Source organism: Lacerta agilis, chromosome 11, assembly GCF_009819535.1.
Source record: "Lacerta agilis isolate rLacAgi1 chromosome 11, rLacAgi1.pri, whole genome shotgun sequence".
In the NCBI taxonomy this organism is placed as follows: domain Eukaryota; kingdom Metazoa; phylum Chordata; class Lepidosauria; order Squamata; family Lacertidae; genus Lacerta; species Lacerta agilis.
In genome coordinates this window covers 16,619,971-16,638,873 of record NC_046322.1, presented here as the reverse complement: position 1 = coordinate 16,638,873, position 18,903 = coordinate 16,619,971, and the positions used below count along the sequence as shown (strand labels likewise).

Below are 18,903 nucleotides of genomic sequence, written 5' to 3'. Positions count from 1 at the left end.
TTTTCTCTAAACCAAATCAAAACGTCACACACACTGCAATCTAGGGGAGTCACTCTATCCCCTTGATCATTTTGGTTGCCCATTTCTGAACCTTTTCCAACTCTGCAATATCCTTTTTGAGGTGAGGTGACCAGAATTATACATACTATTCCTAGTGCAGCCACACCATAAATTTGTATAACAACATTGTGATATCGGCAGTTTTATTTTCAGTTCCTTTTCTAATTATTCCTAGCATGGAACTCTTAAGTGATTTATGAACAAGTTAAAAGAACAAGTCCCAATACTCATCCTTGGGGTACTAATTTTTCTACATCTCTTCGTTCAGAGAAATGTCAATTCTTTCCTGCTCCATGCTTCCTGCTTAACCAATTCCTGATCCACAGGAGGACCTCTCCTCTTTTTCCTTAATTGCTAAGCTTACTCAGGGGTCCTTGTTGAAAACTTTTTGAAAGTCCAAGTACATTATATTAACTCTAATTGGTTTGTGAGACAGGTTCCGGGTCACAGGATTTCAGCCTTACTTTTTCCTGAAGTACCACATCCTCCCTCAAATACAGTACATAAGCTTCCTCTTGGGAGTCCAATTTGTTTCTTAAGATGAATCGTGGCATAAACTAACTAGAAGTTTTCACTTGAAAGCCCAACTGCATTGATTCACACTCAACTGGGCCATTAAAATGTAATGACGAAAAGGGTGGAAAGCTTGGGACTCAATCTGCACATAGTGCAAACTTTGGGAAAGTGGTCCTGGGTTCTGTGCATCTTCTCACTGAACCAGACACCCCATTAACATCCTTGTGAAATTCCTACAGGAATATATCCATGATGTGCAATCTTTGCAGAGGTTTAGGAAGCAGGCTGGGTCAGCCTCTTTCGCTGTATTTGGCAGCCTTTCTGTCTTACTTTTAATAATAGCCAACACCTGATACTCTCCAAAATAAAGAATGCGACTCTCCAGAGTGCAAATGATTTTTGTTTGCAGAAAGCAGAATCCCAGAAATCAAATATTTTCATACACACCACACTTTCGTGAATTCTTTTCTTCCTATAAAAATATTTTCTCACAAAAGGAACCCGACAGCGATGGCTCAGAGAGCTACTTTAGGCGTGCCTAAGGAGTTGGACAGGCCTGGTGGGATCAAAATGGTTTTTCATTTGAATGGTGGATGAGAACGCTGTATCTTTTTAAAGTTTCAAAAAGAGATTTGCCATGAGGCAAATGGGGACTATCAGCCCAAAGTCTCCTTGCCATGTAGAACTAGCAACCACACATTTCTGTGGATTTAGGCCACTATAAATGCTTATCTGAAGTTTTATATATATATATACACACACACACACACACACACACACACACACACATATTTGGGTGGATTGTAAACACAGCAAGGAAAATTCCCAAGCCAACCTTTTTCTTTCATCTCACCGGAGATATTCAAAATATATAAAAAGTGCAAACATTACCCTAATCGGCTTTGTAAACAAAATCCAATCAGGTTACCTTCCAGGCAGATATCTTAATAGCTACTGAATTGCATGAGTAACACATGAATTTCTTTAAAAAAAACAACAACCCCAAACCAAACAAACCATAAACTGCTGACCTTGGCTGTGTGGCTGTAATTCTTTAACTGTGAGGGGGGGAAATAGCTTAATATTGAGGCTGTTATGTTCTCATTTTTGGATCTTTAATTTGTTCAAAATTAAGAGACATTGGAAACTTTGCTCTAAGAGCTACCAACTGGAATTTAAGCATGAACACCAGCAAAGGAAGACCAGCCTGACTCAAACTGGGTATAACAAATGCTTATAACTCAGCACTTCGTTCAGGCCTCAAAAAACTGATCTCCTCTCCTCTAACTTTCTTTCCCTTTACTCCTCTTCCCCTTTGAGTCTTGCCTTTTTAGTTTGTAAGTGTGATGGCTGGCCTCTTTCACTCTCTTTTTATTGAAGTGAGCTGCTTGGGGAGACAACGGTTGTCTGGAACGGTCTGAGAAGCAGGATAAAAATATAGTAAATAAATACGTAAGAGAAACACACCCTTGGGGAAATTGCACTGAGGCGGTAGCCAATTTTCTTTAATTGTTAAGAAGGATTAAGGACTCATAAAAAGCGGCTTCTAATTAAGGGCTTTTAAAAAAGGAATCAGTAAAATAACTCAACCATTTTCCTTCTGATTTTAACCCCCTCTGAGCTCTGCTGATTTAAAACACAGAGAAGTGCAACTGCAGTCAGACCTGACCATCAACAGTGAAACTTTTACCAACTCCTGAACAACGCAGAGTGGTTCGGATAGAAAACTTTCCAAGCCGGCAAGTTCTTCTCAACAGGGAAGAAAGTGGACAACAGCAACCGCTCTGTCCAAGTGATGTTTTTTTTCAAGATTTGTTGCCTCAGTCAAAATTACTCACCGACAATGACACCGAGGACGGTGAAGAGCACAAAAAAATTCCTCAGTAAGTAACTTTTGACATCATCCTTTGTGACGCTCTGCACTTTCTTCTTCGCCCTGAGAGCACGTTTCCGGACTCCTTGCTGAATGCGCTCCATCCTGTTGCCTGACCTCGTGTCTTCACCGTTACTTTTAGTCATCTATAGCTCACAAAGCCTCTACTTTATAGATTTGCTGCTTTTAAAATCTCTGTGGTGGGGAGGGGAGGGGGAGGAAAACTCCTTTTCCTTGATCAGTGACAACAGAAACCCTAAGAGAGAGAGAGAGAGAGAGATTGAGAAAGTGGAGTTTTCACTAACTGCTTTCAAAACCATGCAATAGAAACCCAACTTTCAGCTCTTTTATGCATTTTTTTAAAAAAATAATAATATTCAAGGCATTGTAGTTAATATGGAATAATTTACATCACAACATAGGAGAATAGAGTCACTTGTATGAAGAGGGACGTGGACACAATCCAGCTATTTTAGGGCGCAACGGTATGCGTGCTTATTCAGATATGAACTGCACTGTGTTCATTGGAGCTCAGATAAGCAGCATATTAATGCATCCTCAAAGTTCCAGTGCTTACATTAAAGAACAGGTTTAGCACCCCCACTAAAAGCAACAGGACTTAAATTTGCCTGTGTTGCGTCAGGATATCTTAAGGTTGCTTTAAAAAAATCTATTTGTTTCAGATCAAATTACTTATTACAGTATTGTTATATTTTTTGGGGGGGGGGTCATATCACACTTTAGCCAAATTTCACAGGTTTTGTGCAAATCATTTTTAGTTCTCTGCTGACAGTATATGAGTAATTTACATTATCTTGTACATGACCCCAAACAAAAGCATGCAATCCATTCATCTATTTAAGAAGGTTGCTATTAGACAATTTCCCACCCACAGGCACTACTTTCTCTTGAGGTATGCTGCAGTCTGCATATCAACTCAAAGCAGGACAAATTAGAGTTTAAACCCCTATTAGAGGGACACTGCTTGCTTATTACATATTTACACTCACAAATACTAATATTTTGCTGCACTGCAGCTCATACATCAAACCCAATTCTAAAGGTGTGCATGATTGGTTTTTTTTTTTTAAAAAAATCCTTGACTTGAATCCAACTTCACCTTCCACATTTGATCGTAGTATTTAAGACAGCTGTTCCCGTCTCCCACTGCAGAAGTTATGAGGCTGACTCACAAAAGGTTAGAAATGATAATAAGCTGCGTACAGACAACACGATTTTCCAATTGTATCAACTGCTTAACATCTCTAGTAGCTGGTGGTTCCCAGCTACTGAAAACCATAGAAGTTTTAATAAAGTTTCTCACAAGTACCGGTACCTGCTGAAACATTCATCCTCTCACCCGTGTTGAAATATTAATTTCTGCATTATTTAGAACAAATAAAAGTTTCCCACTGTCAGTTGGTTATAGAAAGATAGCGTTTTGGGGAGGAGGATCCTGTGCAGAACTATTTGTAAGGTGTATCTATATTTTTTACCAGAGCTGCAATCCTGTACCCCTTTTTTGGGGAAACAGGTCCCACTGAACTTCGGGGAACTTACCGGTACCTGTCCTAGGAGACACTTCACAGGTCATTACGCTGTTAAAGAAACAGTCGCTCTTCTCCCGCATCCCAAATCAGGAGCCCCCCCCCCACCTGTCGTATCAATGTCCAGGGTGCAAGGAGTACCCCAAAGGGAGACAGCATCCACTGAGGCAGGAAAGGACGGCGGGGTGCCAAGGGGAGAGAAAGGCATATGCAACTTCAGAAGGGATAGTACAGCGAGACTCTTAACCTCGGGGTCGCGGGTTCGAGCCCCACGTCGCGCAAAAGATCCCTGCACTGCATGGGGTCGGGCTACACAATCCCCTCGTAACTCTACAATTCGAGATCGAGAGCGCGCGCTCACCTTTCCAGACTCCGGAGTCCTCTCCGAGCAAAGCGGGCGGGAGGCAAGAGGCGAGATTCCCTCCAGATCGAGCGGAGTCCACGCGGGGAGGGGCGGAAGCTGTCCGGGGAAGCGGGAGCGAGAACGTGGGCCGGGGGGCGCAGGCTGGGACTCTGCCGGAGGCAACTTAGAACCGCAGCAAGTTAAGGAAAGGGGAGGAGCCGGGCCGGGCAAATGTGTGTGCGCGCAGGCTGCGGCGCCGAGGGGCGCTGGGAGGCGAGCTTGGCGAATACTGATGAGCCTCTGCGCTCCGCAATCGGGGTGGTTTTCCTTTGTGTCCCCCCGCCCCACTTTTAGGCCACTTTCACGCTTTGTCAGTTCAGCTTCCTTGGAAATGCAAACTCTGGATCCGGGAGAGAATGGCGAGCGCGCAAGCCTCTTCTCTTTCCTTCGCCGCCTTGCCAAACGAGATTTCTGGGTCTCCAGATAGCGTTATGCAGCATTATATAGGCTACATGCATGCATCTATCCTTTTAGGATAATAATAATAATAATAATAATAATAATAATAATAATAATAATAATAATAATAATAGTGCAAGTGTGCCCTCTCTTTTCAAGGCTTCCTGTAGGAGGCCAGGAAACGAGTTGGCATTTTTATTTGTGTGTGTGTGTGAAATCAATGCTCTGTGAAAGCTGCCCCAGAGGGCGAGTAACCTGTCTGCGATTTCTCGGGAGTGAGCAGGACCAGGACAAGGGAAAAGTCAACAGAAGCACAGACGGCTCTTCTTCCTTTCGCCCTGCCTGCCCTCTCCCGTGACTCGTCGTTACGCTACATTCAAGACAGGGCTTGTTCTGTCAACGTTTTCTTTTAAAAGCCTCCCGAAGTAAATTCAAGCCCAGCCGAAACTTTCAGCGCTTTAGAAGCCGTGAAAGGTAACGAGGGAAAGGACAGCTGCTTCGAAGTTTCTCTTTTGCTTTATTTCACTGTGTGCACCCAGGATGCAGACTTCCAAAGAATGAGCGCATTTTAAGATGCCGAGTGAGACCTTGCACAAAGTTTAAGAGGAATGCTGGCGGCTCCTTCAGGCCACTCATAAGACATTTCCATTTTTATTTTTACTCTCTGAGTCATGGATAAAAAAAAATGCATACCTCTATATCTGCAAACTTATTCCCCGAGGTCACGTGCATACCATACATTTAAAGCACTCTTATATCACTTAAGAAGTCATTGCTTCCCCCAAAGGATCTTGGGAACTGTAGTCTGTTAAGGGTGCTGACCTCCGAGCGCTATATTTCCCAACCTCCATAACAAATAAGCACCAGCACTTGGCCCTTCTGCAGTTTGTGGCAACTGGTATTCAGAAACATACTGTCTCCAATCACGGAGGCAGAGTAGCCTATAGCCATCGTGGCTAGGAGCCATGGAGAGATAGCTTTACCTGCCCTGAATTTCATTTATTAAATCTGCATGCCATCCTTCACCCTTAGTTCTCAGCGTGGTTCACAACATAAAGATCTATAACAATCATAGGGCTTGTTTCTGGAGTATCACAGTTTTAGTCAAGGGCTAACTAGCAAACATCAGTATTATGAATCCTAAACTAGCAGTAGACATATAACCAGAGTTTTGTTGTTCGCTATAATAAAGGAAGTTCAGGTAGAATGTATATCAGGAAAGGTAACACTAAAGTCAAGAGGATGGCAGCGTAGTTAATGGGCAGAGTCAAGGAAGGTAAGAGAGGGAAGGAGGTTTCTCTCAGTAAACGGAAATCTTTAAATCTGTTTAAGCCAGTGTTTTTCAACCTTTTTTGGGCAAGGGCACACTTGTTTTATGAAAAAAATCACGAGGCACACCACCATTAGAAAATGTTAAAAAATTTAACTCTGTGCCTATATTGACTATATATAAAGTAATTCTCTTGAATAGGAATCAAATAAACACAATTTTTCCCACGGCACACCAGGCAACATCTCGCGGCACACTAGTGTGCCGCGGAACAGTGGTTGAAAAACACTGGTTTAAGCGATCCAAGTTGGGGGACATACTACCTCTTGTGGGAGCAAATTTCATAGTTTTATTATTTTATTTATTTATTTCATAATGTTTATATACCACTTGACAGTAAAACAAAAGCAAAAATCCTCAAACCAGTATGCACTGCATTAAGAATTACTTTATTTTGTCTGCCCTGAATCTTCCATATTTCAGCTTCACCGCATGTCCCTGAGTCTCATGAGAGAACATTATGCAGGAAGTGAAGGAAGTGCATATGGAGAAGTAATTTATACACCTCTATCATGTCTAAAGGGACCCAGGTGGCGCTGTGGGTTAAACCACAGAGTCTAGGGCTTGCCGATCAGAAGGTCGGTGGTTCGAATCCCTGCGACGGGGTGAGCTCCTGTTGTTCGGTCCCAGCTCCTGCCCACCTAGCAGTTCGAAAGCACATCAAAGTGCAAGTAGATAAATAGGGACCGCTCCGGCGGGAAGGTAAACGGCGTTTCCGTGCGCTGCTCTGGTTCGCCAGAAAGCGGCTTTGTCATGCTGGCCACATGACCCGGAAGCTGTCTGCGGACAAACGCCGGCTCCCTTGGCCTATAGAGCGAGATGAGCGCCGCAATCCCAGAGTCGGACACGACTGGACCTGATGGTCAGGGGTCCCTTTACCTTTACCTTTATCATTTCTAAACTCAAAAAGCCCCAAACGTTGTAAGCTTTCCTCACAGGGAAGGTGATCGTTTTGATTGCTCTTTTCCAAACCTTTTCTAATTTGCCCAGTGGCCAAAAGACACTGACAACACAACCCTAGATATGCCTACTTAGAAGTTCAATAAGGTTCACTCCTAGGTAAGATCACAGGATTTCAACCTGAGTGTCTGTCTGGAAAATAAACCGAATCAGAACTGGGGTAGGTGTGGGGCCAGCTCTATCGTTAGGCAGAGTGAGGTAGCTCAGGCATCAGCAAAGTGTGTGTACCATGCAGGTAGCTCTGCATGGCGAAGGCAAGCCTCACATGTGCTGCCGTGTGTTGATGTTGAAGTCAGATTAAATTGCTAGCCCAGTTGGCCTCTGTATATAGAATTTTATGTATATAGAATGTCTCAGGCTCAGGCAGCAAAATGTATTGGGCTGGCCATGGGTGGGAAAGGAATGGAGTGTCTGGCGAAACAAATCAAAACATCAAACACAGTAAGACATCAACATCAAACATTAAAAACCTCCCTACACACCATCCCTGACAGCATCCCTGACAGTATTGGCTAATAGGAGCAATTTTTAAAAATCTGGCATTAGCATTAATTACTGATTTCTTAAACAATGTTTGTTGACAAAGTCATTTGCAAAGGTGCTGGTGCATTACAGATAAGATGGTGAACTATAGAGGATGTAGGAACCAATCAGAATGGAGTGTAAATTCAAAAAGTGCCACATGAATTTACCAATAGATGGAATGATTTTAGACTAGGAAGCTAGCAAACAGTACTTTTCACTTGCAGTCATAATTGAAATTGGAAGTGTGCAACCCATTGAAGATCTGTGGGAACAGGGATGATGAACCAGTAACACTCTAGATGTCGCTGGACTCCAACTCCCTTCATCCCCAGCCAGCATGGCAAATGCTTAGGAATGATGGGAGTTGTAGTCCAACAACATCTGCAGGGCCCCATCCCTGTGCTATAGAGACACCATTTAAATACATACCCACCCACCCACCAATAACCTCTAATTGTTTACCATACCCAGATGATCTCAAGTTTGGTGTGGAATATCTGCATGTTGGCTGTGACACAAGGTGGACAAATCTGAGACAGATCTGTTGAGAATTGCAGTTTATGCATATAATGGTGTGAATAGTGGAGGGGGACTCAGATTCTTCATCAATGCAATTTGTTTTTTTCAGCAACGACAATGTTGTGTATGTAATGCACACAAGTCATTTAAACTACCGGTACTCAGCCAAGAGGAAAAAGTTCATTGTATGCAGAGCCTGATGTTAGCATGAATTTGCAAAAATACACATTTATGGCCACAGAATCATTAATCACAGGAATCAAGACATATACAAACCATTTGCAGCAATAATTCTAATTTAAGAGTGCTCGTAGCTCAAAGTTGCTGTTGTAGTAATGACTGTTATAGCTACTCTTTAGCATTTGGACATTTCTTTGGCAGGAGGGGAGATATTGTCTATTGTGGTGAAAGAAACGCGCTCTGAGAAAATATGCAGATTTGGTAGCAAGGGAAAATGCAGCTTCAGGTTTTGAAAACAGGATGCCCGAAAGTCTTATATGCTGTGTATGCAAATTGCATGTATACACATAGCCTAGTCACAATGGCCGAGGTCATTACAAGCCACTCCATTATGTGGTTTTCTATGAAATACCACACTGCTTTAGATTATCCTTGGCAAGTATACATCCAGAATATGTGGTAGGCAGACTTTTAGAAAATATTCTTGTTATGATAGGGGAGGAAAATAATTCTTTCATGGACCTGGTAGACTAGCCTACAGGACAGCAAGATCTTGGATGACATTATCATCATCATCATTACTTACTTACTTACTTACTTACTTACTTACTTACTTACTTGTACCTCACTCATCTGACTCAGTTGCCCCAGCCACTCTGGCTGGCTTCCAACAGAATATAAACACAAGAAAACATTAGACATTAAAAGCTTCCTAAAACATGACAGCCTTCATATATCTATGGAAGGTCGTATAATTGTTTATCTCCTTGACATCTGATGGGATGGCGTTCCACAGGGCAGGTGCCGCTACGAAGAATGCCCTCTGCCTGGTTCCCTGTAACTTCACTTCTCACAATTGAGGGAACAGCCAGGAGGCCTTCAGAACTGGTGTCTGGGCTGAATGATGGGTGTGGAGATGCTCCTTCAGGTATATCAGCCATTTAGGGCTTTAAAGGTACCGGTAAGCACCAACACTTTGAATTGTGCTCAGAAACATACTGGGAGCCAATGTAGGTCTTTTAGGACCAGTGTTATATGGTCCCAGTCCCTGCTCCCAGTCACCAGTCTGGCAGCTGCATTCTGGATTAATTGTAGTTTCCGAGTCACCTTCAAAGGTAGCCCCATGTAGAGCACATTGCATTTGTACAAGCGGGAGATAACCAGAACATGTACTACTCTGGTGAGACAGGGCACAGGTAGGGTCTCAGCTGGCGTACCAGATGGAGCTGGTAGACAGCTGCCCTGGACACAGAACTGACCTGCACCTGGCTCCTCATCTATGGAAGGCTCTTTCCAGGGAATCTGGCTAAAAATACACCATCAGAGATGCTTCTTCCACCATAGCAATGGTGAAATTAAGTCCATAAACTCTGAGGAAGAAGCAGAACATGCCTACATTTTATACTGGAAATGGGGGAAAGTTCTTAGTCGTGCTAAAAGGAAGGGTTGCCAAATCTTCTTGACATGGCGACATCCCGTTCTTAGGAGTGAAATGCAAAATAGCCCTTAGTCTGCTTAATGTACTAAAATTGAAAAGAGCCTATGAGAGATGAGACAGGCACCTTAGAAAACAGAATTTAAAAGGCAAAGCAATGCAGGGGAAACAAGAGAGAAGCTCATTAAAAGTGTTCTATGAAAGCTTGGCTCCAGAAAACCCCCGTCTCCGTCCAGTCCTGTCTGCCACCCAGTGTTAGCTGAAAACTTGTGATGTGTTGGCAAGTGATCTTTGAGTGAATCCCATTGAGCAGTATTCCGGACTCACTCCATTCCATACGCTGGGAAATCCCCCCCCCCCGCCCATTGAAAGCATCCATTCATATGATTCAGGTTTCTCTTTCCTTTCTTTAGAACCAGAATTCAACATCATTAAGAAGGAGATAGGCCTACGTATGGAGGAAGAAGCAGTTGCCAGGGGAGAGAAAAGCATTTCCTCTGCATCAGACTGGTTTTTGAATGAGTCAGCAAGCAGAGGGTGAACTAGGGTTCCCCACCTCCAGCAAGTTCTCATCAATGTGAAATGTCCAGCTTTCATGCACGGTCTCGATTCCTTTGTTCCATGTGATCCCCGTGCCTGGGATTGCGTGGGTGGCAACAGCCAGAGCCAAGCATCAGTTAGATGTGTGGAGGAACCCTTTTGTGGGTTTGCTTCTGGACTTCAGGAGGTTCTGTATGAGAAAGTTTCCCAACCATTGTTTTGTCAAGGAAGCTCTGCTGCACTGCAAGTGAGTCTTAAATGATTGTGTTGAGATGCAAATAGACTTTGCTTTGAATTTTTTTTTTTTAACTTTGGACACCCACAGAAATGATGTGCAGATACTGAGCACATGTGGATGGGTGGGCTACTAGCCTAGTAGTCATATAGAAAAGCCCTCACTGCAGTAGCTCCCAATTAGCTAAGTACTGTAGACTGTTTTCCAAAAGCCAAGCCATGGATCCCCTACTTTTGAAAATTTTGGTATCTCTATGGTAGTTTTTGTTATTTGAATGGTTCCATGGACCACCAGTTGAGAACCACTGCCTTATTGCACTCTTGCTCCTGTACAAGGATGTTGGAGAAGCAAGGCTAACAGCTCACATGGCCAGGTGATGCAGTCATTGCACGGTGAGAATATATGCACCTGTGTGCATGTACATAAACATCAAATCAATGGCCGACATAAAGAAACTGGAATAAGAAACACATAGAACACATTGTCCAGATGTGTATAATAAAATTTTAAAAAATGAATTAAATTAATGAAAGTAGTGTGGAATAAAGTAAAATGGGCACCAGCATTAAAAAAATTATAGTCATAGCACAAACTCCAAAGAGGAAGGTTAAAAAAATGCCTAAGGTCAGTTCCTTTTGCTTGGACACCCTGAGAGTGATAGATGCAAATTTGATCTGAGAGAAGTAGGAGGACATAAAAGACATCTGATCAACCTCTCAGATTTAGGAAGAAAGGTTCAATGAAGATTTTATGCAGACCTCAATGAAAGGAGCAGAGGAGACCATGAGTCACCAATTCAGCCTCTCCAGAGTCACAGGGACACTTGTGTCCATGGGAAGGGATTTTTAAAGATCTTCCCTCTCACACTGTTGAGGGAAAGACATTTGGACATACCAAAGGGAAACCATATTTCATTTGATTTATTCATCCTGCATTCACACTGTGCTGAAAAATTCTCTTTTGCTGAGAAAAGAAAATGATTACAAGGGTCATCACAAGGTGTTGGTGAAATTCTCATGGATGGGATGTAAGGGTTTTTGTCGTGCTTACCTTTCTTTTGAGGTGGCTAGACGATAATCCCTGCACTCCCAGAATTCCACAGAAATTATCAAGTGCTGTGAGAACGAGGCAGATAAAATGGAAACCTCTTTCCCAGAGGAAGAAGATTTCTGAGTAACTGAAGGGCAGATTATGGCACAGTCCTATCCAATAGGGAGCAACCCACAAGTCCCAGTTCAGACAACACACAAAGCCAAACCTTGGCTTAGCATGGCACAGCAGGGAGGAGCAAAGTTGCTGTGAACGCCTATTTGGGAGCCTGCCTGTGGCTTGGCCATTGTTTCAGACTACCCCAATGCCCACCAGACTTTGTTCTAGTCTTGTGAACTGCCGTTAGATATTGTGATGAAGCGCGGTATATAAGTCTAATAAACAAATAAATAAAACAAATGGTTTTCTCTGGATTCTTCACATTTTTTGTAGCTGCACCTTTCTGATCCACTCCATCCAAATTATCTCCAGTCACATTTGTAGTGCTTTTACAAGATCTTGTAATTTCCCATGGCTTATCTCCAGTCTGAACACTCTCTCCCTTTGGGTTTTTCCTCTCCCTCACCCTTGCGAGATCGTTTAACCTCATATATCCACACCGGACTGCTTTGATCTATGCAACTGGCACCATATAATACTTGTTCTGCATTTGTAGGAAAGTGTTCTTTTAGTGTGGCAGCACCCAGACTTTAGAGCTCCCTGCCTATTGACATCAGGCAGGCACTGTGACTGTATTCATTCCAGCACCTGCTGAAAACATTTCTGGTTAGGCAAGCCTACCTAGATATGTAGAACGTTGTCATTTTAATCCATCTTTTTAAGTCTGCCCTTGATTTTAATTATTTTTTTGTAAGTTTTATAGTAAATAGTTGCGTTTAACTCTGTTTACCAATACTTACATGGTTTTATTCTGTTTGTAAAATGCTTTGAGGCTTTCGTTTTCTCTAGCAATCTGGTGGGATTTAAACTTCATGAAATAAAACAAACGACTAAATAGTTGGGCCATCTTGATTTGCTTTATTTGCCTGGTCAGATCTGTAACTGTCATTTTTCAGAAGGATGTTGTAAACTCTTGAAATAGTAGCAATGCCGTGAAGTATCCAGGACATCCTGCCAACCTAGCAGTTCGAAAGCACGCCAAAGTGCAAGTAGATAAATAGGTACCGCTCCGGCGGGAAGGTAAACGGCATTTCCGTGCGCTGCTCTGGTTTGCCGGAAGTGGCTTAGTCATGCTGGACACATGACCTGGAAGCTGTACGCCGTCTCCCTCGGCCAGTAACGCGAGATGAGCCCCGCAACCCCAGAGTCGGACACGACTGGACCCTAATGGTCAGGGGTCCCTTTACCTTTACCTTTATGCAGGACATCCACAGTGGGGAGAGCCCTAGGTCAGGGTCAGTACATTGGCTTCATCTGCAGAAATTCCCATCCTCAGTTCCTAGCATCTTTATGGAGGGCTGGGAGTGTTCCCTGCCTGAAACCCTTAAGAACCACTGCCAGTCAGTGGAAACACTACTGAGCCAGATAGACTAAGGCAGGGTTTCCCAAACTTGGGTCTCCAGCTGTTTTGGGACTACAACTCCCATCATTCCTAGCTAGCAGGACCAGTGGTCAGGGATGATGGGAATTGTAGTCCAAAAACAGCTGGAGACCCAAGTTTGGGAAACTCTGGACTAAGGCAGTGCCCTGTCTTCCTCGCCTAAAAGGTCTTTGAGTTTCCTTTTCTGAAATTTCTTTTACATTTCTGAAACTGTTTTCTAAGCCCTCCAAGTCATTTTAGAACTCTTCCATTCTGTCAAGTGCTCGAGATAAGCACCCCAGAGGCCGCAGGGGCACTCAGTGCCCACAGTGGGATATTGCTCCATTAAAACAACTCTCCCACAGCCCTGCAGTCCTCAGAACTCGTCGCTCCATTCGGGCACCTTTAACACAGCACAATGAAAAGGTTTTCTTTCTTTTCCTTTTCTTCCAAAATGCCCATAGTCTACTTCCTGCCGAGAGCCCCACACTCAGGATGCACAGCGGTGTTCAATAACAACACGGGAAATTCCATTATGATTTTTTTTAAAAAGCAGAATAACTCGCTTCTCGTTCGGCAGCAGAGCAGCTGTGTAAATAGAAAAAGTGTTTGCAGGGCACTACATAGTTATTCGGGGGGCTTTCTTTTTAAGGCACGCTGGGGGTCTTGCATGTGAAATCATCCAAACAGGTTCAATAATAAACAGATTTAGCATGTTGGTGTGTGTGTGTGTGTGTGTGTGTGTCTGCATAAACTGAGCATAAATTAGGCTAGAGCAGATGTCACAATTATTTCACAGAACTATATCTGTGTTTTAGTAGCAGGAAGGCAGACCAGTGCTACATGTAGCTCAGTATTGTCTGCACTGACTGGCAGCAGCTCTCAAGGGTTTCAGGCAGGAAATATTCCCAGCCCTACCTAGAGGACCTACTTGGGACCTTTCTGTATGGAAAGCAAATGCATTGCATCCCTTCCATGCAGTCTCTAATATTCTTTAATTACACTTGTAACCAAAGGGAGGAGTGAAGAGAGAAGAGACGCCATGGTGCATCTGCAGCAGCACAAACAGAAACCTTCATCTGCTCCAGCAGCAAGAAAAGAAAACACGTCTTTCCCGCATCAGTCTACAGCCACAGCAGGCGCTGCAACCTTGTGTCAGGATTTACAATCAACCTCTCACACCAAAAGATGGCAGGCTGGCAGTTTTATAATGTTCAGATTTATTGGTATTTACACAGTAGCTCAGTCCAAGCACACAATCTTCATCACTCGGTGGGTCAGTTGAGCCCACTGGAGGGTGGGCTCTTTTCCAACAGGATATCCGCCATTGGATGCTCCTCCTTCTGTGGGCTTGATGCCAAGCCTGGACTCTGCCCATCCTCCTAGTAGGAGGAGACTCAGGAGCAGATTGTCCAGTTTGCTGCTCCCCCCCTGAGAGAATTCTGAGAGCTGCGGCCCCTCTGCCTGCTTTATGCTGTCCTGGAAATTTATGACCTGCATTCCAGGATGGGAGGGGCTCGCTTCACTCTCCACATGTGAAGAAAGCAAGCCTCCACCTCTTTCTGCCTGCCACCCCCCTTGGTCCTCGGAGCCCTCGCTGCCACTCTGGGAAAGAACATGCCTGACACCTTGCAACAGTGTGACCTCAGCACCAAAGATGCACTCCTCCATTGTCCCCCCGAGATAGATGGATGCCAACAATAACATAAAGATAATCATTGTGAACCACTTTGAGCATGACTTACACTGGGAAGGTAAAGGTACCCCTGACCATTAAGTCCAGTCGCAGACGACTCTGGGGTTGTGGCGCTCATCACGCTTTACTGGCCGAGGGAGCTGGCGTTTGTCTGCAGACAGTCATGTGGCCAGCATGACTAAGCCGCTTCTGGCAAACCAGAGCAGCGCACGGAAACTCCATTTACCTTCCTGCCGGAGCGGTACCTATTTATCTACTTGCACTTGACGTGCTTTCGAACTGCTAGGTTGGCAGGATACACTGGGAAAGCCGCATGTAAATAGTTATGATCCTAACTCAAGGCACTGTGGGGAATTTACAGGTTGGCTGCACCCAGCAACCTGGAGGGCCAGGAGAGCCTTATGCAGTGGGCACTGTCAGGACTGTCTGCAAGCTTAGAATGGGTAGGTCATCTGGGGCAGCCTGGCAATACAATGCTCATACTTCTCATGGCAGCATTGCCCTTTCCTCAGTTCTGGTGGAGACCACCAGAGGCAGACTTCCATAGCAGATTGGAAATTCAGAAACATGGTAGCTGCTGTGGATTGATCACACTCAACTATTTTAAAATACAGTCAGCATGAAAAGGTGGAAACCTCTAGATTGGAAGGTCAGGAAGAAGACAGGCTGGTCAAAGACACTGTTGTCATGGGGGCAGTGGAACTGGGGGCGGGGGACAGATGCCAATAACTTTTCTTGCCATGCTTTGCTCTGTACAAAGTTCATTTAGCATTGATAATTGATTCCATGGACTAATGCTTGCTGGTGCAGGATAATCTCCCACTCAGTTCTTTGAGAGATGGGATAATTGCATGTTTAGAAGGGCATCCGAACCCTTGCATTGTGAGATCATCACCCTTCACTAATTTTTACAGAGATGCAATTATGCTGGGCCACCCCATTGAAGCCAATATTTCCTAGCCCTCATACAACTGTCTTCTCTCGTCTTCTTTGTCTGTAGGCACGGTAGTGAGTCAAATATCCCTGAAATGAATGTGCAATGACTTTGGATAGTCAATGATGTTTGTTGCCCTGTTCTTGTCTCCTAGCAAAATCACTACTTTGACGTGGAATGTGCCTTCCTTCCAGCATTGGGATAGTTCTGGTGAAACAGACAGATAATCTCATATAACGAGAAGGAAATTATAGAGCGCCTACAAATTGTGTAAAATCTTCAGCCAGTCCCATTCAGATTTAATAATTTTTGGTTTTGAAAGAAGTAACTCGGTGATTTTGAGCTGGTGAAATATATTGTCCTAGAATGTGAGCTGTGATCCAACAAGTCCCCAGTTCAGATCCTGCTTTTTAGCCATTAATCTGCAAGGTGACCATTGCAACAGTGGTCCATTAGAATGAATGCGGAACTGCTCTACCAAACTCAGTCTGCTCTTAATACCACCCCACCTCCTTACTTACAGGGAGGGAAGGAGAAGAAATTCATTTCAGTATACATTTAAAGCTCTCAAATTCATACTTTCCAAAACAATATGCTAACTGAAACACAGCTATATTTCCAAATTCACACTTACCCCAATTTTTCAGTGCAGGTGTCCAAACAAAGAATATTACAAAAATGCACATGTTAGGGGGGAAAGTGCATTAAAATGAATATATTAATGAAAATACATACAAAATTGCATTATATTATGGGAAATTGCTTGCAAAAATGTGTACATTAGTCAAAAGTGTGTGTTAAAATGTTTGACAGGAGAATCCACACTAAAAAGCTGATGAATTTTCATGAGGTTTTTTTTTAAATGAAATAGTAATAAATTGCTGCAAAATGTGCAGAACTGAATTTAAGACTGGAAAATATAAGAAATGGAGAGAACAGAAATGGACAGATTCTCCCTCCTTTATTTGTGATTCTAGTCAACATTGACCTTCTGCTGACATGACATTAATTTGGCATAGCCTGCTGTTGACATTTGACCAGTGCAAACTGCACCTACCTGATAGGGATCTAGGAATCCTGAATTTAGGAATTTGGAGTTGGAGTCACAGGTTCTGAACAAACCGTTGCAAGGTTGCTGCCCAATGTGAACAAGTGCTGTTATACACTTTATGACTGCTGCCATTACGCAGTTGATGACCCACAAAACTCAGTAGAACCTGAAAAACTTGTTTTGTGATATCCTTTTGTGATATCCATTTGCCAGGAACAGTATCCAGAGAAAGGAAAAGCCCTTGTTGGCATCTCCACTGGCTGCTTCTTCCCTGGCTTGTGCTGGGCCCTTCCTCCTCTCTCAGAGGCCACCAGAACCAACTGCCCTGCAAGGAAGAAACCATAAAGCAGACAGTGAGTTAAATTGTTACCATCAGGCTAGTTTTTGAAAAGCCACATGGGACCAGGGCCGGTCCTACCATTAGGCAGAGTGAGGCAACTGCCTCAGCCAGCAGATGCTGCAAGGAGTGGTAGGGAGGCACTGGAAAACAGAGCTGTGTGTGCCATATGCCACTGCCCTCAGGTATAATGGAGAGTGCTGTCCTGTTGCCAGGGTTGGAGTAAGGCCCAGCTGGAGGTACATTTATCTTTTGCTTATGCAATAGAGAGGGGCGCCATCTTGTCCCGAGCTGGTCCTGCATGGAACATTGTTTTAATCATTTGTTATTCGTTTTCACTGATCATATACAAGCTGTTCTGAGAGCTTGTCATCAAAAGGGTGTGGTAAAAAAGGGGGGCTTCAAAATGTTTATAAAATATATTTAAAGTTTAAATAAATTTAAGTCTAAGGGGAGGTTGATGTTTGCTTTTATTTCTGTTTCCTGGCTGAAGGTCATCTGAGTAAGGGACAACTTCCTTCCATATGAACCTGTGTATGGTCATTAGTGTCACATTGGGTTCCTCTCCCTCTCCCTCCCTTTTCAGCTTAGGTGGGCAAAGAAGACAGGCTCTTCATTTGATGGTTGACTCAGCTCTTCTGCCTGCTTCCTGCATCCTACTGTTAAAATACTGGAAACAGATGTTCACATACAAATACACCTATTTGTTTGTTTGTTTGTTTGTTTGTTTCAAATATGTATAGGCTGTTTTTCTTCAGAAAAGATTGCAAAGCCATATACAAAGAAAAAGCAAAAAAGAATATGTAAAATACTGTAAAAATTAAATACCGTATGGAAAACATCAAATGCCATAAATAATGCAATTTATAAAACATCAAACTCCATAATTCAGAATTCCATTCACTCGGTATACTTACTCACTTGATACCCATCTTTACATACAAACTAGAATATAGAGTACTGTATAAATGCAAATATCTTACAAGAAATTCCATTTGGGGGAGAAGAATGCTAGTTTTAACTGAAGTAAATCCATCTCTTAATCATTCCATCCCTCAATTAATCATGTCATCATACAAATATGCAGAGACCTGGTTTCTATCAGAAGCATCAGAGGGTGTTCATTCTGTGCGAAATTAGAAAACACCAAGATGAATGCATTGTGTTTAGGACTGAAACTGGTTCAAATCTAAGGGGGAGCTAGTAGCTGCTATTCAATTTGACTTCCGCTAAGAACTATTTAATGGAGTTCAGCAGTTACAGGTTGGCATGACCAATGGAGAATGCTAGAAAGTTTTGATTCCAGTATGAAGGCTGTTGATAGAGGTTTGCTGAAGTTGGATTATGTGATTGAGGAGTAATTTTAATTTGAAGACATTGGGTTTTTTGAAAAGTCTGCATCATCCAGATACTAGACGTCCAAAGCAGTTTTGTCCTAATTCCACCTGTAGTAATACCCACTAACAATGAATTTAGTGAGACTAGGTCTCCACGAAAACCAAGCCAAGTGTGAAATAATATCTACTTGGTACATTCCATAATAAGTTAAGAAAGAATTATGCAGCTTGCACACTTATCTTCCTGGTACTGTATATGTAACATGAGTTTTGCAAGCTGACTAACACTGACTGGACCACATTTCTCTAGGCATTCTCTTTCCCTTACAACTCTGGGCAACACGCTCAGTCCAGCCATTCAGTTTGCGACTGCCTTGGCAGCAATGATTACTTTGTCTGTCCTACTTTTCATCGTTATTACAAGCCCTTTCATCTCAGTTATTGATTGGGCTTTGAA

The 18,903-nt window shown here is 43.2% G+C and overlaps 1 protein-coding gene across 1 annotated transcript in view; it reads right to left on the bottom strand.

Moving 5' to 3' along the window:
* The window catches only part of SLC1A3 (solute carrier family 1 member 3), a 38,717-nt gene extending 34,152 nt beyond the window's left edge, over positions 1-4,565 (bottom strand). The window contains exons 1-2 of the mRNA XM_033163943.1: positions 4,358-4,565; positions 2,415-2,705 (exon numbers count right to left, since the gene is read on the bottom strand). Coding sequence (XP_033019834.1) covers positions 2,415-2,595 — 181 coding nt within the window. The 5' untranslated portion in view covers positions 2,596-2,705; positions 4,358-4,565. The remainder of the gene's footprint in view (positions 1-2,414; positions 2,706-4,357) is intronic.
* Positions 4,566-18,903: the final 14,338 nt, after the last annotated feature.